General features: G+C 37.9%; 2 protein-coding genes across 5 annotated transcripts in view; one reads left to right on the top strand and one right to left on the bottom strand.

The window, feature by feature from the left end:
* The first annotated feature begins 5 nt into the window (after window positions 1-5).
* sytl3 (synaptotagmin-like 3) lies at window positions 6-16,525 on the top strand. 3 transcript variants are annotated; one of them, XR_012591367.1, is made up of 15 exons: window positions 6-137; window positions 4,491-4,765; window positions 6,066-6,275; window positions 6,516-6,583; window positions 7,006-7,057; window positions 7,148-7,211; window positions 7,305-7,377; window positions 7,838-7,959; window positions 8,215-8,337; window positions 9,202-9,374; window positions 9,480-9,576; window positions 9,663-9,833; window positions 11,195-11,276; window positions 14,162-14,304; window positions 16,237-16,525. XR_012591367.1 is itself a non-coding variant. In XM_074615277.1 (13 exons), the coding sequence occupies exons 2-13, from the start codon at window positions 4,668-4,670 to the stop codon at window positions 11,342-11,344; spliced, it is 1,401 nt and encodes a 466-aa protein (XP_074471378.1). In that variant the 5' UTR covers window positions 6-137; window positions 4,491-4,667; the 3' UTR covers window positions 11,345-11,592. The 3 variants fall into 3 exon arrangements, 2 of the variants coding, with proteins under 2 accessions (XP_074471378.1, XP_074471379.1); XM_074615277.1 differs by lacking the exons at window positions 14,162-14,304; window positions 16,237-16,525 and having other exon boundaries at window positions 11,195-11,592; XM_074615278.1 differs by lacking the exons at window positions 6-137; window positions 14,162-14,304; window positions 16,237-16,525 and adding an exon at window positions 2,490-2,685 and having other exon boundaries at window positions 11,195-11,592.
* Window positions 16,526-18,728: 2,203 nt separating this feature from the next.
* Window positions 18,729-23,499, bottom strand: part of ezrb (ezrin b) — a 45,811-nt gene continuing 41,040 nt past the window's right edge. For both annotated transcript variants that reach the window (XM_074615292.1, XM_074615291.1), the window contains 3 exons: window positions 22,165-22,257; window positions 21,546-21,803; window positions 18,729-20,270 (listed from right to left, as the gene is read on the bottom strand). In XM_074615292.1, coding sequence (XP_074471393.1) covers window positions 20,106-20,270; window positions 21,546-21,803; window positions 22,165-22,257 — 516 coding nt within the window. In that variant the 3' untranslated portion in view covers window positions 18,729-20,105. The remainder of the gene's footprint in view (window positions 20,271-21,545; window positions 21,804-22,164; window positions 22,258-23,499) is intronic.

Consider the following 23,499-nt stretch of genomic DNA (forward strand, 5'->3'; position numbering starts at 1 on the left):
GCTGTGTTTGCCCTCCCCAGATTGCAGCAGTGTGCATGCACTGAGAAAGGAAGGAAACGGCTCTGTACGGTTCCCTCCGTGTATAAAATCTGCCACTTCCTCCGGCTGACCACTCTGTCACTGCAGCGAGCCTCAAGGTAAGATGTTGCACCTTTCTGCTCTGCACCACTTTAACTCTGCAGCGACCTAGTTATCATATCTCAAACCTGAGCAGCTTTCTTGCTTTCATTATGAGGTTGTTGTAGCCAAAGTGATGTGTCAATTGAGATTTAGCAACAAAGAGGTGGTGTTGAGTAAGTATTTTGTAATCACAGCTCACGTTATCATCATAGTCAAAAGAAAAATCCACGGTGTTTATTACTGTAAGTCTGTGATTGCACTGTATAAGTGGAAGTTTCCTGCTCTCTGTACAGTTTAGTGTTGTTTACTTCTCTCTTGATGTGCTGGCTGCGTGAGGTGTATTGACAGTCTGCATTCTTGTGTCACATGTTGACAAATGCAGATGTAGAAATCAATCTTTAGCCCTCTGAGACCCACAATAGACCTGTTTCTGTCTTTTTTTAGGGGGGTCTTTAGGGGGAGATAGCAGGTCAACAGTAGATGTCACATAGAAGTGGTGTACATCATCTGAAAGCTTGGAACCTAAAGATTAATTTGAGCTCAGCAACAGCCCAGCACTGTGTGTCCAAGACCTTGAGGAACACCATAGAAAAAGCCATGCTGTGATTTGGTATAAAAAACTTTTGACATTTGGAGATTTCTGCAAGAATTGCATTTTTCGGCGATTGGATGGCGAGCGCTTCTGTTCTGGAAACTGCTCAGAAACCCCCTTATTGTCAATCTAGCTAGGAAAGCCATCCATCCTCTGAATGCTCTAGGTCTCTAGTTTGTGGCTGTAAAGTTTCATGAGGCTGTGATTATCCTAGAGGTCACCACAGGTCATTTTATACAGTGAGGTCAAGTTTAAAAAATTGGTCTCACTACAATGAAATGGCTACTACAGGGACTAACATCATCACACATGAATACAGTTGGACTCATTGGATCCACAAGAGTCATCTTTACAGTGATGCACAATTTATGTAATTCCAGGACCCCAGTATGCAGAAATATTCAAATACACTGTTTTAGCCACCATTTGTACTACATTCAAAAAACTGCATGTGATTATCATAAAGTGGGCATGTCTGTAAAGGGGAGACTCGTGGGTACCCATAGAACCCATTTTCATTCACATATCTGGAGGTCAGAGGTCAAGGGACCCCTTTGAAAATGGTCATGACAGTTTTTCCTCGCCAAAATTTAGCGTAACTTTGTGGTGTTATTTTTTTATTTGCCTTTACGTGACAAGGATTTTTAGTTTCTATGATATCCGTACCTTCACTCTAGCTCTAAAACTGAACCTGCTACAGCCTTTGAAAGTGTGTAACACTTTATTATTTTTCTTTTTTTACTACCAAGTCTGGTATGAATGTCGGGGCGCTGCATACCTCTCTCAGAGCACAACAGTTAAGATTAAACATGTTTTTGTCACCAGTGAGTTTCCTTATAACTCCCACTTTGCTGTGCTTATTTTTAGCCGATGTGAAATTTTGGTGACCATAAAGAACGGCACAGACGAGCTGTCGAAATCTACTTGGAAACCCACTGCATGGTTTTAGAAATACGCAAGATGTCAACACCATGCAGATGAATTCATTCAAGGTATTTTGAGATGCTTTCAGCTCATAGCAGCGGTTTGTGTGACCTCGTCAGGTTTTGGAAGAGGACCCCTCGTGGCGTGCGAGCGTGACCGTGACAGTCGCTGGTGTTTTTATTTGGAATTTGTGGTGATGATGAGTCTGGCTGTGAGTGCGGACGTGCTGCCAGAGCTGCCTCGAGGTATGCAGCCGCTCACACAGGTCTTCCAGGAAGCTGCGCCCTGGGTGGGAAACGTATCTGAGACCCCGTGACTGGTTTCTTTCTCACGAATTTCAGCCTCCGTATTTGGGCCCTGGTGTAATCAGTCAGGTGTCCTTTACTGTCATTGCTGTGGTGGGCCGATACGAGCTCTCACCTTCTCTTCTCGGATGTTAACTCACAGTCACCACTGAACCACGGCCTGAATGACAGCCTGTGTCATTATGGTCCGTTGCATAGTAGAGCAGGGTGTGAAATGACTCGCACTGACGTGATGATGATCATTTTCTAAATGAGTAAAAACCTCCTATCAAACTGTCAAACTGAGAGCTACAGTATTGTTTCTTCAATTGAGGAATCATGATGAAACACCCCGCTGCATCACAACCTTCCTAGTAGCATAATTCACATCTTGCCTCATTTATATTTGCAACTTGAGAGAATCCCTTCCGGCACAGAGCACGTCAGTAGAGGACAGATAACAGCTGTGTCCCTCTGTGAGACACCAGGCCGTAATTACAGCTGACGCTGATTGTTTTCTCCGGTCTCCTGGCAGCTCTGGATAGTAACAAGGACAGGCTCTTATCTATCAACACAGGCTGGCATCCAGCTATTCAGCAGGCCTCTTCCTCTCTTCTCCCCATGCCTCATTCGTCTGCTCCTGAAGAGGAAAGAAAATGAGACCCTCTATAGAGATAAATGACAGCTTAAAGGCATAGTTTGACATTTTGGGAAATTTGCTTTCTTGCCGAGAGGTAGATGAAAATATTGATACCACTCTCATAGGTAAGGTAGCTTAGCTTAGCATAAAGACTGGAAGCAGGGGGAAACAGCTAGCCTGGCTCCGTCTAAAGGTAACAATCTGACTGCCTGCACCTCTAAAGCTCACTAATTAACACATTATATCTTAATTATATGTTTGTTTAATCTGTACAAAAGCCGAAGTGTAAAAAAGACTAGTCTTGGTTTTATTTCTATTTCTTTTTGGAGTCTTATCAGAATAACACTAACGAGATAAAACATGCTCAGTCGTCAGAGCTAGTTTCTAGCAAGGAAGGTGAACGATTTCCTTTTGCATTCTGTCTGAAAACACCTTAAAGCTAACAAATTAACATCGTTTTATCTTGTTTATGTTATTCCGATAGACTCTAAAAAATCACTGCACCCGGCCAAGAAATAGAAATAAAACCACAACAAGTTTTTTTTACACTTTGGTTTTTGTACGGATTAAACAAACAAGATATAACGTGTTAATTAGTGAGCTTAAAGCCCCGGATAAACCAACCCGACATCAGAGGACTAGCGGCGACGAAGGCCGCCTGTTGAGTCACGTCGCCTTTGTTTTGGCCGACAAGTTGCACTCGAACACACCGCAAAGACTACAGCCAGGATGGCGGATATACAAGCCGTTGTTGTGATACGTACACACCACTTTCACTCGCCACTTAGCTTCATTCCACATGGCCATGTCGCTATGAAAATATCCGTGTATTGGAACGATCAGATGAAGATAAAAAATGAGAAAAGCCTGTGTTTTTCCTCTTGACTTTACTCGTTGGCTCGCTTTCCTCACGTCCGTTTCTCTTCTCGTGCACTGATTCGTTTAAGCTGAACAGCCAATCAGAGTGATTTCTCTCAGCGACGAGCTCTGCTGCCGATTTAACATGCTGAATCGGCCGAAAAACCTCAGACACGGGCAGACTAGAGCCGATGATGCAGGACACACCGCAAAATTATGCCGACAGACGCTCACCGACGGTCCCAAACCTTCAGACAGAGCCAGGCTAGCTGTTTCCCTCCGCTTCCAGTCTTTATGCTAATCAATTTTGGTATCAATTTTCTCATCTAACCCTATAGACAAGAAAGAAAATTACCTTTTTTCCCATAATATTGCACTATACCTCTAAAATAAAGCATTTAAGTCTGTTTTTCCATTTTACAAAAACAGACCTCTAATCTTTATTTACAAAATGTTAAACTTCATGGTGATGACTTTATTTTTGAAATTCATATTTAGCCGTTTGAAAAAGATTTGAAGTCTAGCGACCTGCAAAAAAGAAAAAAAGAAAACAGAAACTAGAACACGGACGCACGTCAGACATCAATAATGCAAGGGTTGGCATTTGGTTTGTTTTGCAGCTCTGCCATCAGTGAAGCGTCACTGCTCTTCCTGCAGCTGAGGAAGCAGCGGTGGTGGAGGTGGTGGTGGTGGTTTGCCAGGGGAGGAGTTGAATAATGATGCTGACATAGGACGGGCAAGATGACGACATGTGCAGGCTGAGAACATCAGGATTCAAATACTGTCCTAATGTAGTAGTTTGTTTCAAATCTCATCAGATCCTGTGTTGTAAAGGGTCTGAGGTTTAGCTGACTAACATTTGCGTCATCAGATTGCAGACTTATAGTTCTTCTCTGGCCTTCAGAGAAAAGAATATTAAAAGAGGGTTTTTCCACATTTTACTCATCCAAGTGAAAACCCTCTTACTATCTGCTCAGGAGGTCTATACCCGGCTCTGACGTGGATGGAGACTCCCATTGGAGATCACAATCAGGACTCTAAAATAACCTTTACTATCTCACTCTTTTTTCAGCTCCAGAGAACTAAAGAGGAGGCGGTCCAGTAAAGGGGGAGGGATTAAGAGGAGAGGAGGAGGAGACAGACAGGCATTTAAAGAGAAGACAGTGAAGCAGAGCGAGACAGAGAGAAGAGAGAAGAGAGGACCAGTCAGAGTGATACAGATGATCAAACTGGAGACTGGTATTTAAATATGGATTTAAGTTCACTTCAAGCTTTGGAGAGAGAGCGAGTCCTGGAGGTTCTTCGGAGAGACAAACAGCTGCGAATCATTGAAGAGGACAGGATAAGGTGAGTCATTTTGACCACTTTCATAGTGTGACATATGTTTCAGTGATGCTGAAAGGAGACCGACAACAAATGAGGTTAACAGAAAGCAATCATTATGTCAGAAAAATAAGATTTTTTCCTGTTACCTAAAGCTACTTTATTTTTGTTCCTATTATTTCTTTCACTATATTTTATACAACGATGAATCCTCTATGCACGCCAAAATTAGTCAAATTAGGTTTGACCAATTCTGCTTCCTTTAACGCAATGTTATTAGAAAACACTCCTTAGACTTTCATTGTTATGCAGATGATACCCAATTATATCTGTCGATCAAGCCGGACGACACTAACCGGTGTCCTCCGGTGCTCCTAACGGCATCTGCAAGATTTCACAGAGCGGAGGAAAACAAGCAGTCAGAGCTGATCTGGAGTCTACCGTCCATGAGAGCCGGCTGTCAATCGCTCACGAACTCCGATCAAACGGTCAAACTAGGCAGCGCTGATCAAATATGAATCAATATTCTGTTACTGTGATGCCTATTTCTCTCCTCAAATGTTTTCAGAAACATCTAGTAGTGCATGGTTTGGCTGTAAAATGAGAAAGTTTGTGACGCGGTAGCCATGTTGAGATCAAGTTGAGGAAATGCCAAGCACCGCCCACCAGCCGGAGCACAGCCAATAGGAACGCTCTCTCAATGAAATGGCCTGTGATTGGCCAAAGTTAGATTGTTTTAAAGCCTGAAAACAGAGCCACGAGGAGCTGCAGAAGTCTAGTTTTCTCTCCGAACACTTGAATTACAATATGCTGAAAGGTTATTATGGGATTTTTGCCCAATGATGCCAAAACATTTCTGCCTACTGAAGCTTTAAGGACATAAAAACCTGGATGACCTGCAATTTCCTGAAGTTATTGTACTTGGTCCCCGAGCACCTCCGAAACAAATTCTCTAAGGAGTTACTCTAGTCATCTTTGATCAGGATTTGTCCTTTAACTCCCCCATAAAACAAACTTCAAGAACTGCATTCTTTCATCTACGTAACATTGCAAAAATCCGGCACATCCTGCCTCAAAACGACGCAGAAAAATTAGTCCATGCATTTAGTACTTCTAGACTAGATTAGACCGAATTAGAAGAATGGATGCTCAGGGAGGATCTCTTGTTGGGTCTCTAGATTATAGAGTACGGTCTAGACCTACTCTAGACCTCTGGATACCAAATCATAAAGAAATGTTTGCAGATGAACTGAAAGTAACACTTTAATGCTGACAGAAGATTTATTTGTGATGTTTGTGATCCCCTCCATCTTCTTCACCTCAGGAGGATGAAATATGAGCTCCAGGAGCTTCGGAGGAGAGGCGCAAAGAGCTTCGCCCGGCAGTACGGCGAGCGGACCTGCGCCCGCTGCCAGAGGCCGCTGGGGAAGTTCTGGAACTCGGGGGCCGTCTGCCACGGCTGCAGCCACCGCATCTGCAGCAAGTGCCGCGTGGGAGCGGCGAGCTGGAAGTGCACGGTCTGCCACGCCTACAGGTACAGTAGAGAGCCACACACCACCGGCTCAATGCATAGACACATCTGACTCAGCACAAAATGACTGTGTATGTATCGAGTTGACTTCATCTTAAAACTGTAATGAGATATTTCATATCAACTCTTGTTTCACCCCTTTAAACTTTAAACTTTAAACTTTCTTTAAAGCGTCTATTATCTAGATTTTAATAATATAATATGAGTGCTAATAATGTAATTGTGTGTTTTTCTTGTTCACAGGGAGGTGAAGTTCAGGTCTGGCGAGTGGTTCTTAGAGGAGAGGGCAAAGAAATTCCCAGTAACCACAGGTTTGTTTACATTACTGCATGTATTCACAATCGGTTTCCTTATTGTAGATTCATCATTATTCATTATTGATACTCCCTTGATATCATCCAGTTTAACTACATTGATTGATCAAATATGGATGAGCCGGTTTGAGCTGTATGTTTGGGGCTTAAAAGCTACTGAATTATTCAGTATTCACAGAGTGGTAAAGTATTACACATACATATTATATTGTGTGTGTGGAGGTCTTGGACCAATAAGGATATTTAAATGCTCTCTTTTTGTCTTTTAATCTTTACATAATTGCTAATTTGGCCACATAAGAGAGGATTTAATGACCTCCAGGCTGTTTAAACATGGTCCTCTTTGACAGTGTGTCAACATGTGGCTTTCACGCTTGTGGCGCCATGTTTCATTCATTATATTTGTGTTTTTTTTGCAGACAAATACGAGATGGTTGGAGAGAAAATATTGCAGTCCTACAATGTGCTGAGGTACGAGGAATCTCAACCTGTTTATTTTCAACGTTTGAATGAAATACTTAATATATATAATAATATTTTTTCCTCTGATGTTTTTCACAGTTATATATCCATTGTGCCTCCCACTCCTCCACCCTACTCGGATCAGTTCCTGAGCAGATCTGGGGTAAAATACTGACACATGTCCAGCATTATTTACGTTAAAAAGTGTAAAATGAAGTGTACGAACTGAGCGCCGTGTCATGTTTTTGATCTGCAGGATTGGAAAAACTCCAAAACTTTCACCAAATCTGTGGAGGATCTAATGGTTTCCTTCACCAGTCATATTAAAAGTAAGTTCATGCGTCACTAAAGATTTTTATCTAAAGATCTTTTTATCAGTTAAGTGGTCAGCTTTTATGAGGAATTCTTTACTCAAGACCAAATTCCTGGTATCACCGGTGCGCAATTAAGTGAGATATTTTCAGAATTAGCAGCATCACTTCCTCTGGACGTTACCACAACATAATCTGATGAGCTGAATATACAAGCAGGCGCTGTAGTAACCACAAAGGAAATGTACTTGAAATAATATGCAATAAATACCCGTCGCAGCTCAACAACCTTGCTGCACCAGCAGAAGTTGCATAAGATGATGGGCCAAGATAAGCAACAGCATATTGCACGCAGCGTTTGGAGAGGAAGTGGACAAACCTTGCCCTAAATAATGTTTAGTTGTGTTTCTCTGGAAGTAAATGTTCACTTCTTTTCTCTGAGGTTTTAAACGTCTGACGTCTTTTTTTCTCAATGCAGAAATTTCCACTTCTCAGAACGATGTGCGAGGAGACCTGCTGAGCGTCAACAACAGCCGGAAGGGGTCGTGCTACAGCACCCAAAAGAGCTTCTCTGAAACTGACATCAACAAATCTAGCCATGTAAGTCAGCTGCTGATCATTCAGCTCTAGGGCTTTAAAGATGTCCACATTTACTGGCCAACAAGTCCAGATCCCTCACCTGATTCATCTGCTTTAGACTGAGTTGAGGCAGACTTTTTTCTCAATCCAAACAGGCCGATGAGTTCAATGAACGAGGCCATTAAAGGAGCTTAAAGTAATACATGACCTCTACTGGTCCCTGCTGGTGCTGAGAGGGAATAACTATCAGTAAAGGAATGATTCTCCTTTTTTCAGCTCTTTAAAGGCCCAAGTCTTCCAAACCTGTTCAAGAAAAGCAAAGACAGCGACCATGAAGGCTCCTCCACCGGGGCGGAAGAAGAAACTTCCTTCGGTTCTGAGTACTCGGGAGGAAAGAGAGTAAGTACAAGCTGATGATAAGATTAAAAACAAAAATAAAAAAAATCAAGCGACATCCTGTGATGGTTGAATTATCACACTAATAAAAACGTCGTAGTATAGTATGTCATTAAAAAGTCAAAAAAAATAAAAAAGTTTAAAAAAAGTCATAGTATATTATGTCAAAAATAAAATGAAAATAAAACAAATTGTAAAGTATGATATGAAAAAGTAAAAAAAAAGTTATAGTATAGTATGTCAAAAAAATTTTTTTTTTAAAATGTCATAAAATATGTCATAAAAAAAGTTTTTTTTTTTTAAACAATGTATAGTATGTCATGAAAAAGATGTTTTAAAAGTCATAGTATAGTATTTTAGAAAAAAGTAAAAAAAACAACAAAAAAAAAAAACAACACTGTATAGTATGTTATTAAAAAAGTTATAGTATAGTATGTTAAAAAAAAGTTTAAAAGAAAAAAAAAATTTGTATAGTATGTCAAAAAAAAGTTTTTTTTTAAAAGTAAAGTCAAAATCACAAAAAGTATAATAAAAAAAACATTGTAAAGTTTGTTATAAAAATGTTTAAAAAGTAATAGTATGTCAAAAAAGTAAAAAGAAAAAACAAGCCATAATATAATAAAAAAATAAAAAGTCATAGTATAGCATGTCATAAAAAATTTAAAAAGGTTGTTATATAGTATGTCATAAAATCTTTTAAAAAGTCATAGTATAATATGTCGTAAAAAAGTTTTAAAAAAAGAAGTCATTTCAGGTTGCGATCATTTCAGCATCCTCCCTCATAGACAAAGTCCCTACTGCTGTTAATGTCCATCAGATAGTGTCTTTCTGCCCTTTAAACTTAATGTAATCATGTGACCTCCTCAGGGCAGCAACAGTAGCAGCATCAGCACCGACTGCAGCCTCTTTGAGAGCATCAGTATAGCCGGAGAGCTGGAGCTGGCTCTGGCCTACAACACCAACACCTCTTGTCTGGAGGTCACCATTGGCGCCTGCAGAAATCTCACCTACGGAGACGCCAGGAAGAAGAAGTGTCACCCGTAAGGATAATAATTAAAACTCTCTGCATCATGTTCAGTATGACCCCGTTTAGTTGTGTGATTCTCCTTCACAAACCTCATCATGCTGTTACTTCTTTGTCGTAGATACGTCAAACTCTACATGCTGCCGGGAAAGAGCGGCAAAATGAAGACGACCGTCAAGAAAAACACGACCGATCCGATTTATAATGAAGTCTTAAAGGTAAAAAGACACATTTTTGTTGTGACAATCAATCTGTGTCGTATCATGTTCAAATTAAACAACGTTCTTTATGTTGTTCTTGACAGTATCGCATAGAGCGCCACCTGCTGTTTGGAAAGAGACTGCAGGCCGCTGTGTGGCATTCAGGGTCCCTGAGGAGGAAGGCTTTTCTCGGCGAGGTCCTTATCCCGCTGGACGGCTGGAGATTTGAGGACAAGGACTCCCAGTGCTTCAACTGGTACCCACTTTGTCCCAAGGTAAAACAGGTTCAGATGTTCTACAGATGAGGAGAAAAGCATTCAAGGTTCTGTTGACACCCAAAGGGTTCAATATTAAAGGAATAGTAAAACCACAAATAGTTTTTTACCAAGCGACAGCCTCCACAAACTGCAGTTCTTCAAATGGCCACTAGAGACAGTCAATCCCCATTGACCCCCATGTTAAAATCCCCGACTTTACAGCAGATATAAACATGTTTACAGCCTGGTACAAACAATAGTTTTGGTCTCTATAGCTAATTTCCTCGTTCATATGAACTGTACGGTGGGTACATTTTTATATAACTCACCGGTTTAAATTATATTAGGGCTTAAAGTTCGGCATAATTGAGGGCGTGGCCGCTTTGAGTTTTCTTTCAGACTGACGGACAACAACAGACACGGAAAAAATGACATTTTAAAATTAAAAAAAACTTAGGAATTAAGAACAAATGACCTGCAAAAACTCCGAAAAGAAGCAGGATGAAATAACTTAAATTACTTTAAAATTTGATGGTTATGTTATATATTTTGTTTGTATTTTTTTTAGGGCTGATAACGCGTTAACACAAATTTGTTTTGATGTCACTAATTTCTTTAGCGCATTAACGCAACTTGAGATTTTTAGGTTGTAGCTGGCTCAGTTTTAAAGATAGAGTGAAGATACTGGTATCAAATGTAACTAGAAAAACCATATGAATCCATCGGTACCAACCATGTCATGCTAGCGTGTTGCAAAGGAGGTTAAATAACGCTTCAAACTTAGACTAAATCTTGGCGAGGAAAAACTATCATGGTCATTTTCAAAGGGGTCCCTTGACCTCTGACCTCAAGATATGTGAATGTAAATGGGTTCTATGGGTACCCACGAGTCTCCCCTTTACAGACATGCCCACTTTATGATAATCACATGCAGTTTTGGAGCAAGTCATAGTCAAGTCAGCACACTGACACACTGACAGCTGTTGTTGCCTGTTGGGCTGCAGTTTACCATGTAATGATTTGAGCATATTGTTTTATGCTAAATGCAGTACCTGTGAGGGTTTCTGGAACATATCTGTCATTGTTTTGTGTTGTTAATTGATTTACAATAATAAATATATACAGTACATGTATTTGCATAAAGCAGCAGATTTGTCCACTCCCATGATGATAAGAGTATTAAATACTTGAAAAATCTTCCTTTAAGGTACATTTTGAGCAGATAAAAAATTTGCGATTAAAGATTTAAATCGATTGACAGAGCTACTTTTCTTTGTATAATACTGAGCACATTAGGTCTCCTTAGTTGTGTGGGGGATTGTTTTGTTTCTGATGGTGCCTGAGAGCTCATCTTCTTCTTGTATCTCTGTGTCCATCAGGCTGAGAGTCCAGCGGGCGGCGCTGTGGAGCCGGACGGAGGAGAGATGCTGGTCCGAGTGAAGTTCAGCTCCACCAGTCAGGGTGAGCTCCTGCAGCTCAGCTCCTTTAAATGTCTGCAAGAAAAAGACGCACGGCGCCAGATAATCTAATATTCACTTATTGTAATAATAATATAATAACACATCTGCATTTTCACCTGGTAAAACGTCTGTTGGTCTTAAATTTGAATCAAATTTAAAAACACTACATAATGTTTAACTTGCTTTTTTATGTATTTATTTATTTATTTTCTAATTTAATTTAACTTTCTCAAACCACACTTAAATCTTTTTGTATTGTATGTGAAATTTGGCTTTACAAATAAACTTCATTAAACTGCAAGATTTTCATCCACCAACAATGTTTTATTATTTATAAAAACAATAAAAATGCACACTAATAAGAACACCACGGCTAGTAAATAAAAGAAGAATACTGTAGTTTCTAGTGGTAAATATGTTACTTATAACAGCTTAGTTACTTCCCAAAATAGTAGATTATAATGTATTTTATTATTTATTCTGGTATGGTTATCATGTGCTTTAATGTCTTACAGATGTGCTGCATGCAATAAAATAAAAATAAAATCAGTGCTGGAATGTAACTAAGTACATTTATGAGGAAGTTGTACTTTACTTGAGTATTTATATTTTATGTTCCTTTATACTTTTACTTCACTCCTTTTATTTGACAGCTTTAGTTACTTTGCATATTCAGATTATTAATAGAAAATCAAAGAAAAAAATACAATATGATGTATTATGACAGGTTAAGTTACCCAGCAGTATATAAAGTACTTAAAATTAGCTCAACCTTTACTAGCTGCAACATTAAAGTGATGTACACATTAATGCATCAATCCAATAATATAATATATATATCTATATACTATTCTGCATAATGAGTACTTCTACTTTTGATACTTAAAGTATATTTTGATGCTAATACTTTTGCACTTTAAATTAAGTAAGACTTACTTGTAACAAAGTATTTTGCACAGTAGTATTGCTACTTTTACTGAAGTAAAATGTCTTAATACTTCTTCCACCACTTGATTAAATATGAGCTTTTACAGATAAAAAGACATTAAATTAAAGCTCACATTTTAAGTTCAATGTTACAAAACATTCATTGAAAACCAGAGTGGAAGAAGTACTCATAGAAGATATGAGTAATTAAGTAAAAGTAGCAATACCACTCTGCAAAAGTACTGTTAGAAAGTCCTACATTCAAGATTTCACTAAAGTAAAACAGCAAAATGTACTTAAAGTATTAAAGTAAGAGTACTTGATGGGGAGAATGTTCCCATATTACTATTACTGATTACTGCACATTTTATCTACTTTATACTTTTGAATACATTAATCTGTAGTACAGTATCATAGTTTCTAAATTGATTCATGTGTTTTGTTTAAACAGAAGTAACTCCATCTATCAGATAACTGTAGTGGAGTAAGAAGTACTCTGAAATGTAGAAGAGTACAAGTATAAAGTAGCATCAAACTGAAATACTCAAGTGAAGTAAAAGGACCTCAAAATTAGTACAGTACATGTGTAAATAAATTGCAGTGCTACTTTACAAGACATTAATTGAAAACCAGTGGTGGAAGAAGTACTCCTGCTAATAAAAGATATGAGTACTTAAGTAAAAGTAGCAATACCGCTCTGCAAAAGTACTGTTACAAGTAAAAGTCCTACTTTCAAGATTTCACTTAAGTAAAAGTACAAAAGTATTAACAGCAAAATGTACTTAAAGTACTTGTTGGGGAGAATGGTCCCTTCCAGAGAGTTATATTATTATGCAGTATATCATATTATTGATATACTATTACTGATTACTGCACATTTTAACTACTTTATACTGTTGAATACTTTAATCTGTAGTACAGTATCATCATTTCTTAATTGATCTTGAGTTTTGTTTTTAAAATCTTAATCTGCAAAGTAACTATAGTAACTCCATCTATCAGATAACTGTAGTGGAGTAAGAAGTACAATATTTCCCTCTGAAATGTAGAAGCGAAGTATAAAGTAGCATCAAATTGAAATACTCAAGTGAAGTAAAAGAACCTCAAAATTAGTACAGTACGTGTGTAAATAAATTGAAGTGCTACTTTAGAAAACATTAATTGAAAACCAGTGGTGGAAGAAGTACTCCTACTACTAAAAGTACTTAAGTAAAAGTAGCAATACCGCTCTGCAAAAGTACTGTTACAATTAAAAGTCGTACATTCAAGATTTCACTTAAGTAAAAGTACAACAGTATTAACAGCAAAATGTACTTAAAGTACTTGTTGGGGAGAATTTTCCCTTCCAGAGAGTTATATTATTACACAGTATATCATATTATTGGAATACTATTACTGATTATGGCACATTTTAACTACTTTATACTGTTGAATAGTATAATAGAAAAGTAACTCCATCCGTCAGATAAATGTAGAAGAGTATAAAGTAGCATCAAATTGAAATACTCAAGTGAAGTAAAAGTACCTCAAAATGAGTACAGTCCGTGTGTAAATGCACTTAGTTTCTTTCCACTACTGTCGTTGTTTAAAAGGGATAAAAGGCACCTCGTTCCGGCACTAGAGGTCAGGAGAACATCTCTTTTTAAACGTCTCCATGACAGTCATCTTTACAGAGGTTACCGCTGAGCCACATGGCAATGATCGACTAACTGTCCTTATCAAAAGGTGCCAAACACCTTCCCATTAATGCAAACACAGGTCAGAACACATGCGTCAGAGTGTAAATACACCTCATTGTGGCTCTGCGTGGCTCTTTGTGTGCGTGTTTCAGTGTCTGCAGGCCTGCGAGGTGTGCTGTGTGTGTTCTGGTGTGTGTGTTTACGGATATCATTAAAGAGTGTAAGTGTTTAACAGGCGTCAGGGTGTGTTTATAGAGATATTTGTGTGTGTTGTGTTTAGGTGTCTGACTCTGGGAGCAGAGCTCATCCAGACGACGCCCATTTCTGAGGGGTGAGACCGGGATTGGGCCGTCTCTGAACCCGGAGCTGTGGCCCCTCCGGCCCCTCAGAGGGACCCCTGAGGAGGGGCTCAAACTGACCCTGGTAACGTCCTCCATCACATCCTAAACAACTAATACTCTGGTTACTCTTTAACTCCGCCTATTTCACATTAATAACTACACAAACAATGAATAAATGGCTAATAACACGCTATAACTTAGCTGTAAGTGATTATAGATGTATTTGTCAACAACTATATCTGTGGAGCATTTCTAACAGTTAATGAATGACTGAGAATCATTGCTTTAGCAAATGGACAACTGATTCTCTAATGAAGGCCATGACATGTTGCTGAAAGCGCAGGGAGAAATCTAGGAAGCACATCTCTGAGTTAGAGGTGCTAAATGTTCGATATCCAGAGCATTAATATAGCAGCAAACAATTATTTGCTATGTGAAGATATAGAGGAGTAACGTCTACCTGAGTTTCTCCGTGCTTTGTTGACATCGCCGGGCCGCCCATTATGTGCTTTTAGTGCATTTTCCTGCATGTGAGCATGCACCACTGGCTAGCTCACAGCTGCAGCTCTGCACTGAGCTCATACAGCGATTACCGCTGATAACGACGTTCCAACCGGCAGCGGCGGCGTGGAAGCGTAGCACAGACCCTTTGATTTAGTCCTGTTTAGAATGTAACACACAAATTGCGAAACTCTCATGAGATGGTTAAGGTTAGGCATTGACCTTGAACAGCTAAGGTTAGGATAGGTCATCGGGCAGCGAGTCTCGTGACAGTTTTTTGCAAGTTTTTGCTAGTTTTCGCAATTTGAGGGTTACCTTCCAGACACAACCCTCCGGTTCCCCCTCAGCTAAACACCGTTATCTCTGTCAGCACTTTTGTTGTTGTTTTCACTGTTAGCACTATTAGCTGCAAGCCGCTGACTCACCATGTTGAGAGCTGTTTAGAAGCAATAGAAATCCCGTATTTACCACATTTTTAAGAATTGTTTTTGTTAAACCTGCATTAACGGCCGATGAGAGCTGTGAGAGTCAACCAAAAAAATTAAGTTAATGAGCTGAAAGATGCTGAAAAGCTCCGTAGAGATGAGAACTACAGAATTGGGTGATAATTATCTGTGAATTTGTCACTACGAGCGACACCTTTCACATTACATTTAGTATTTTGATCTATTGTTGATATAAAAATATGTATTAAAGCAGCTTTAAACTATTATTTAGATGTCAGAACCTGCCTGTGAATGAGTAATACATAGGTGCATAAACAGTTGATAAATGTCAACACACTGTAAGGATTTGTTTACGCTTGTAATCACACATTATTAAAGGAATAGTTCAACATTTTGGGAAATACACAACAATATGCAAAGCTAAGCTAACCGGCTGCAGCTTCATATTTACTGTGCCGACATGAGAGAGTATCAATCTTCTCATCTTACTCTCAACAGGTATTTTCCCACAATATCAAATTATTCCTTTAAATATGAGTACAGCGATGTGAATCATTTATTAACTGTTTATACACCAGTTGCTTCATAGAAGTTATAATAGTCAATGAGTCTATTTCGACCTCAATTAACACACAAAATGTCCTTTTTACAACACAATAATAGTATGTTAAAACTATTATTAAGCCTCTATATACTGTTTAATAATGCAAAATAAGTGGGGTTAAAGTGTGTTCCCAGCTGCAGCGTTCAAGACATCTTTCTAATTAGATTTCCTCCTCAAAGAGACGTCCTATCAGAGGAGTCAAGCAGCTCAACATCCATGCAAATTAAATCACTGGAAAAGAACACTGGGATGATATTTCTCACAAATTAAGTTTGGAGCCGCTTTCTCAGGAAGCGGTTTGACTTATTTCAGCGTTTCCTTCTGCACAATGAAGCCTTTCTTGTCTCAGCCTGAGCAGCGTGTGAAAGACATGCTCAGTCTCTGGTTTCACTGTCAGACTTCCTGTCGAAGAAGCGGTGATGATGTCACTGACCTGGAATTCTCTGTTGACCTCTTCCTCCAGGGTCACCATGGCAACCAGTGCTGGACGCCCTGACAGGTGGGAGTGATGTCAGCTTCCCGGTTCTCGCCAACGTCAGGAGAAGATGACGACATTCAACGTCTCTGCCCAACAGCAGACTCAGCACTTTAACATGTTCAACAGTGCAGTATTTATATTGTAATAACTGTGAGATAGTCGTCATTCTTTCTGTTTAAAATAGCACATACGTTTGTTAAGTAATGCTTTTTATTTATTTATCTGTCAAACTAAATCACTTTATGATTAAATGTATTTAAGTCTGGAGCTTCAACATCCCCCTTTTTTGAAACTCACTACATGATGTGCAGAAATATTACACTCTGAGCTAAAATTGTATTCAACTGTGTTGAATACTCGATTCTGATTGGTCAATCACAGCGTTCTATGGTCTGTTATTTTTTTAAAGTAGACCGTTGTATTGTATAACAAACCGTTCCTATGGGCGCACATCTGATGTAAAAAAAATGTCACAAAAAAGTCAGTTTAATATCTTGAAAAAAAGTCATAGTATAGTATGTCGAAAATTTCATGACATTTTTTTTAATGAAAAAAAGTCATAGTATAGTATGTAAAAAAATCATGAAAAAAAGTCAGTATAGTATATCGAAAATGTTATGAAAAAAAGTCATAGTATAGCATGTCGAAAATGTTATGAAAAAAAGTCATAGTATAGCATGTCGAAAATGTTATGAAAAAAAGTCATAGTATAGCATGTCGAAAATTTCATTTCAAAAAAGTCATAGTATAGCATGTCGAAAATTTCATGAAAAAAAAATCATGAAAAAAAGTGATAGTATAGTATGTCGAAAAATGTTATGAAAAAAAGTGATAGTATAGTATGTCGAAAATTTCATGAAAAAAAATCATGAAAAAAAGTGATAGTATAGTATATCGAAAAATGTTATGAAAAAAAGTCATAGTATAGTATTTCGAAAATTTCATGAAAAACAATTTCATGAAAAAAAGTGATGTATGTCGAAAATTTCATGAAATTTTTTTTTAGGAAAAAAAAGTCAGTATAGTATGTAAAAAAATCATGAAAAAAAGTGATAGTATAGTATGTCGAAAAATGTTATGAAAAAAAGTGATAGTATAGTATTTCGAAAATTTCATGAAAACAAATTTCATGAAAAAAAGTGATAGTATAGTATATCGAAAAATGTTATGAAAAAAAGTCATAGTATAGTATTTCGAAAATTTCATGAAAAACAATTTCATGAAAAAAAGTGATGTATGTCGAAAATTTCATGAAATTTTTTTTTAGGAAAAAAAAGTCAGTATAGTATGTAAAAAAATCATGAAAAAAAGTCATAGTATAGCATGTCGAAAATTTTGTGAAAAAAAGCCATAGTATAGTATCTCGGAAATATCATGAAAAAAAATTTCATAGTATAGTATGTCGAAACATTTATGAAAAAAAAGTTATAGTATAGTATGTCGAAAATTTCATGAAAATAAATTTCATGAAAATAAATTTCATGAAAAAAAGTGAAAGTATAGAATGTCGAAAAAAATTATGAAAAAAAGTCGTAGCATAGTATGTCGAAAATTTAATGAAAAAAAATTTCATGAAAAAAAGTCATAGTATAGCATGTCGAGAATTTCATGAACATTTTTTTTGTGAAAAAAATTATAGTATAGTATGTCGCATATTTCATGAAAAACAATTTCATGAAAAAAAGTGATAGTATAGTATGTCGAAAATTTCATGAAAAAAAAGTCATAGTATAGTATGTCGAAAATTTAATGGAAAAAAATTTCATGAAAAAAAGTGATAGTATAGTATGTTGAAAATTTCATGAAAAAAAAATCATGAAAATAAATTTCATGAAAAAAAGTCAGTTTAGTATCTCGAAAATGTTATGAAAAAAGTGTTCGTATAGTATGTCGAAAATTTCATGAACATTTTTTTTATGAAAAAAAAGTCATAGTATAGTATGTTAAAAAAATCAGGAAATAAAGTCATAGTATAGCATGTCGAAAATTTCGTAAAAAAAGTCATAGTATCTCGAAAATTTCGAGTCAAAACTACAAGAAAAAAAGTCATATTACGAGAATAAAGCCATAACTTTACGAGAAAAAAGGAAAATAACTTGTAAAATTACTACTACTATACATATACTGTATAAATACTAATATTATGACTTTATTCTCGAAATCTCAGATTTATTTTATTTCCGTCAATGTGGCCCTAATACTCCGTCGTACCGTCGTACCATAGACCTACAACAATGATAAATACAAATTTAAATGTAAACATCAAAAAACAGTTATTAATTTCTACTAATTTCTACTAATTAAGCAACCTGCGGCCACCGGAGCCGCAGGTTGCTCCGGAGCCGCAGGTTGCTGACCCCTAATATAGCCAGTATAGGATGTCGAACAATTTCATAACAAAGTCATAGGCTACATCTGAAAATCGCCTACTAGAGTTGTGTTGGTCATACAGAGTACAAAGCAAAAACACACTGATGTTTAATCATAGATTTTTTCTTTATTGCCAATATGTTGAACACCTCATTATAAAATCCTGTTCATATACAAAGGCCAGCAGAGCTGAGCGTTTCCATTACAATGTCAGTAGATGCTACTCTAGTCCATGTCCAGAGAGAGGAGAGTGAGACATTGGCGTTGTCCTGTCTGGGTCAGTCCATCGTGATCAAAATGAAAACTCCTCGTAACGATCACCTCAACCCTCGTTAGATTTAACACTAAGAAAGAGAACTAAAGGCTGCCGTATTATTTTGTGACTAAGCACCTTGGCTACGAAGTGAAGACCAACTGTCTGGCACTGATCCCTGCAGAGGGCCAGCCAGAGAGAAAGGCCACTTAGGAGGGTAAAAGCACTCAACACAAGCTCATCTCTCACTCAACAGCGACATGACACAGAACAGAGAAATAAAATATATTAAACCTAAAGTGTCCCAGTCAACACAGAGCTCTGAGGATAAAGACATACCTCAGTGATACTGTGAACTGCATGGCAAAAAAAACAACTAATCAAAAGTACCAAGATAGATAGCAATCTCCTTAACTGATTTAATGACATGCAGCTGGATATTTACTACAGTAAAAAATAATAATTTACAGTTAAATCTCTTTAATTTAGTAACCTAAAGGAAAACGTATGGAACATATAAGACTGCTATTATTTTGGTGAATATATAAAACCTTTTTTAAAAACATTTTAAATGTTTATTATTAGTAGATAGCAAAAATATACAAACCAAGATGAAATACCCTTTTTAATGTCCCATATACAGTATAAATATCAAACTAGGGATGATTTTTAAAACTACCATATAGCAATATTAAACATAAATGGAAGTGTTCAAATATAATGAAAAACAAAAACAAACGTACATTTTCCTGCTTATACTGTTTTCCCCTTTCTGAGTGGTCGCTATCGACGACTAACTGTCCTTTTACTTTCCTACACGACAAATGACAGACATCAAAAAGAAGCGAGGCTTTGATTACATATTATATGTGCACATCATGAAATAATAATAATAAAATTTGGCTAGTCCCACTACTTCATCACACCTCTGGATAAAAACAATAATGATTTGGTCTGAATTTGATCAAATTACACACAATCAAATACACAAATAAGATCTGAAACACTAAGAAAGAGAGAGGTTTTGGCACTAAGTTTTTCTTCGAAGGATTTGCAAAAGCTCTGCACACTCACGACAGGAGCGTGTCCTCTCTGTAAGTGATGCTTATACTGCTCCAGTTTAGTCTGCAACTGATGTGTGTTATACATGAGTTTTTATAGCGCGTTTTGTGGGTGTCCATGTGTCTGAATGTAGTGACCATTCAGAAAGGGCAAGGGGCCGAAGGCTTTTTTATAAGGCCTCAAACTCGTCGATCCTCTGCTTGGTGTTGCCCGACCTGATCTGTCGCAGGGTCTTGTATTTGTCTCGGCCGGCCCGGACGTTGTCACTGTGAAGAATATCGTTCTGGGTATTCTTGGATTCATCACGAGCCTGAGCCAGCTCTGAGGTCAGGGCCTGAGGGGACAGAGAAGAAGAGGAGGCATGAGATGAAACCTTGAACGAACCCGACAACACTGCGGCTGATACAATTCTAGCATTAAATCACACATTAGACGTGCCACTGTGACGTCCCTTATTGTGTCCAAAATCACTGCCTCTTTTACTACTCCCTAGATAAAAGACACTCTGTAGTTTACTCTGTAGTGAGCAGTAGTATAGTGTATCAAAAAAGTCCTTATATATTATGTTGAAAAAGTCGTAAAAAGTCAGTTTAGTATGTCGAAAATTTCATGGAAAAAAAAGTTATATTATAGTATGTCGAAAATTTTATTAAAAAAAGTCATAGTATAGTATGTTGAAAAATGAATGAAAAAAATCATATTATACTATGTCGAAAATGTTATGAAAAAAGTCATAGTAAAGTATGTCAAAAAAATTCATAAAAAAAAGTCATAGTATAGTATGTCGAAAATGTTATGAAAAAAATATTCATAGTATGGTATGTCAAAAAATGTCATTAAAAAAATTCATATTATAGTATGTTGAAACATTTTATGAAAAAAAATCATATTGTATTATGTCGAAAATTACATTAAAAAAAATCATGGTATAGTGTGAAATGTGTCAAAAGTATTTGGCGGCATACCGAAAGATATCAGTCATATCACACAAAATAAATGTGAATAATGTATCTGTATCTTTAGGATGACTGACTGTGTGAGATATCTGTATCTTTAGGATGACTGACTGTGTGAGATATCTGTATCTTTAGGATGACTGACTGTGTGAGATATCTGTATCTTTAGGATGACTGACTGTGTGAGGTATCTGTATCTTTAGGATGACTGACTGTGTGAGATATCTGTATCTTTAGGATGACTGACTGTGTGAGATATCTGTATCTTTAGGATGACTGACTGGGTGAGGTATCTGTATCTTTAGGATGACTGACTGTGTGAGATATCTGTATCTTTAGGATGACTGACTGTGTGAGATATCTGTATCTTTAGGATGACTGACTGGGTGAGGTATCTGTATCTTTAGGATGACTGACTGTGTGAGGTATCTGTATCTTTAGGATGACTGACTGGGTGAGGTATCTGTATCTTTAGGATGACTGACTGTGTGAGGTATCTGTATCTTTAGGATGACTGACTGTGTGAGGTATCTGTATCTTTAGGATGACTGACTGGGTGAGGTATCTGTATCTTTAGGATGACTGACTGGGTGAGGTATCTGTATCTTTAGGATGACTGACTGTGCGGTGCTCATTCAGTTTTCTTTTCTTACCTTCAGCTGTTTCTGGACGCGCTCGTTCTTCTCGTACTCGGTCAGGCGATCCTCCTCGTAGGGGTGGTCGTTGATGCCTTCAATCTGCAGGTCGGCGCTGTGGTTGCTGGCGTTCTCCTCGCTGGTGTTCTCCTCGCTGTCGCTGTTGTCGTCCAGGTTGTCGTACATGGGAGGAGGTGGAGGTGGTGGGGGCGGCGCCGTCATCACCATCTGCAGCTCCTCCTTGGTCTTCAACAGATCGTTCTGGGCCTCCTCGGCCTGGAGAGAACAATCGGTAACACACAGAGAAACCTCAATAAATCCACTTGTTTGAAGGAGATGTTTTCACAGCAACATAAAATAGATAATAGAGAGGTAATTATGACCTGTTTAACTTCATAAAAACAACCAGCATGCAAACGGTTATTAAAAGGAGTGGATGTTGAAGTACAAGATTTATTGTTTTACTTTGGTTTTTTACCGTGGTAATCGATTTGGTCTCGATAATCATGGAATTACACTGGAATTGGTATTGACTAGTAAATATTGTGACACCCCTACCTACAGTACTTGTGGTGTGAATGACAGAAATAAGTGAATGAGCCTCAGTATAATGTAGACTGCAGGTTAAAGCTCTCACCCTGAGCTGCCATGTGTTGGCCTCCGCCTCCTTGCGTTTCTTGGCCTCCTCCAGCAGGCTGATCCTGGCTGTGTGCTCTGCCAGCTCTGCAGCCTGATACAAAACAACAGGAGAAACACAGATTTAATACATGTAGGTGGATAAAGATATACAGTAGAACCTTTATTTAATCTGGTAGTCTCAGTGAGATCAAGATCTCTTTTGCAAGAGAGACCCGAGTACAGCAAAAAGAAAGAAAACCAAACAGAAAACATGATCAAAATGAACAAAGAGAGAGTCCTGGTCTTCATGTAGTGTAATCCTGCAAACGAAAGTGTGTTTCCATCTGCTACTGTTCTGTGAATATTAAGAGTTGGTTCATCAAGATAAACAGTTGTTGCCGCTAATTCTTCGGTCAGGTGTCATTAAACCACAGCTGAGGAAGAGGGCGCGACGAGATGGTGTAATTAAAAGAGCGGAAGTCAAACCTCAAACCAACAAAAAACGATGTGGAAAATGTGATGAAATATGGCCTTTATGTTTGTTTCATGTATTAATGATATTTGTTTTGATTAGAGCATGTCTTTTTTATGCTAACTGCAGTACCTGTGAGGGTTTCTGGACAATATCTGTCATTGTTTTATGTTGTTAATTGATTTCCAATTATAAATATATACATACATTTGCATAAAGCAGCATATTTGTACACTCCCATGTTGATAAGATTATTAAATACTTGATAAATCTTCCCTTTAAGGTACATTTTGATCAGATAAAAAATGTGCGATTAACTACGGACAATCATGTGATTAATCGTGACTAAACATTTGAATCGATTGACAGCCCTAATTTAAATAATTTTAGATATGATAGTTCAGTCATCTTAACTGTAAAAGCATTAAGTTCTATCAGGAAAATGGAAATCAATAGTAGAAAGTAGAGCCTCCTGGTGAAACGGTGTTGAGGTACATTCCTTCTGACCACCACAACACTGTGAACAGTTCGTCTTTCACCAGACTGAACTCACCGGCGGCTCCGTATTAAACGGTGCACCTGCTTCAGTTGTAAAGAAGACACTGAGCAGACGCCGGCCTGCAGAGAAGCACTTGGCCGTGAAATTGTTGCGTTAAAGGTGTTCAGCTGGAAAACTGGTCTCTCTGTGACAACACGGGCACACGGGGTGAACTATTCTAAATAAGTTACGTGTTGATAAGACGACTCCCACGTGTCTTTTTTCAGTCAGTGGAAATTGCACGGAGACTTAATCCATTGCACAAGCGTCTTAATAGGGTTTAAGTATAAAGGGTGTCACAGCAGGTGCCTGCGCGGTAAAACTGTGAATGTGGAGAGAGAGGG

This window comes from Sebastes fasciatus, chromosome 18 (genome assembly GCF_043250625.1).
Source record: "Sebastes fasciatus isolate fSebFas1 chromosome 18, fSebFas1.pri, whole genome shotgun sequence".
NCBI classification, from domain to species: Eukaryota; Metazoa; Chordata; class Actinopteri; order Perciformes; family Sebastidae; genus Sebastes; species Sebastes fasciatus.

Bases quoted from the DNA above. Each gene is read 5' to 3' on its own strand.
- sytl3 (XM_074615277.1), top strand. From the start codon at position 4,668: ATGGATTTAAGTTCACTTCAAGCTTTGGAGAGAGAGCGAGTCCTGGAG. The intron at 7,058-7,147 runs GTACGAGGAATC...TGTTTTTCACAG, and splicing joins CAGTCCTACAATGTGCTGAG to TTATATATCCATTGTGCCTC. The intron at 7,378-7,837 runs GTAAGTTCATGC...TTCTCAATGCAG, and splicing joins CTTCACCAGTCATATTAAAA to AAATTTCCACTTCTCAGAAC.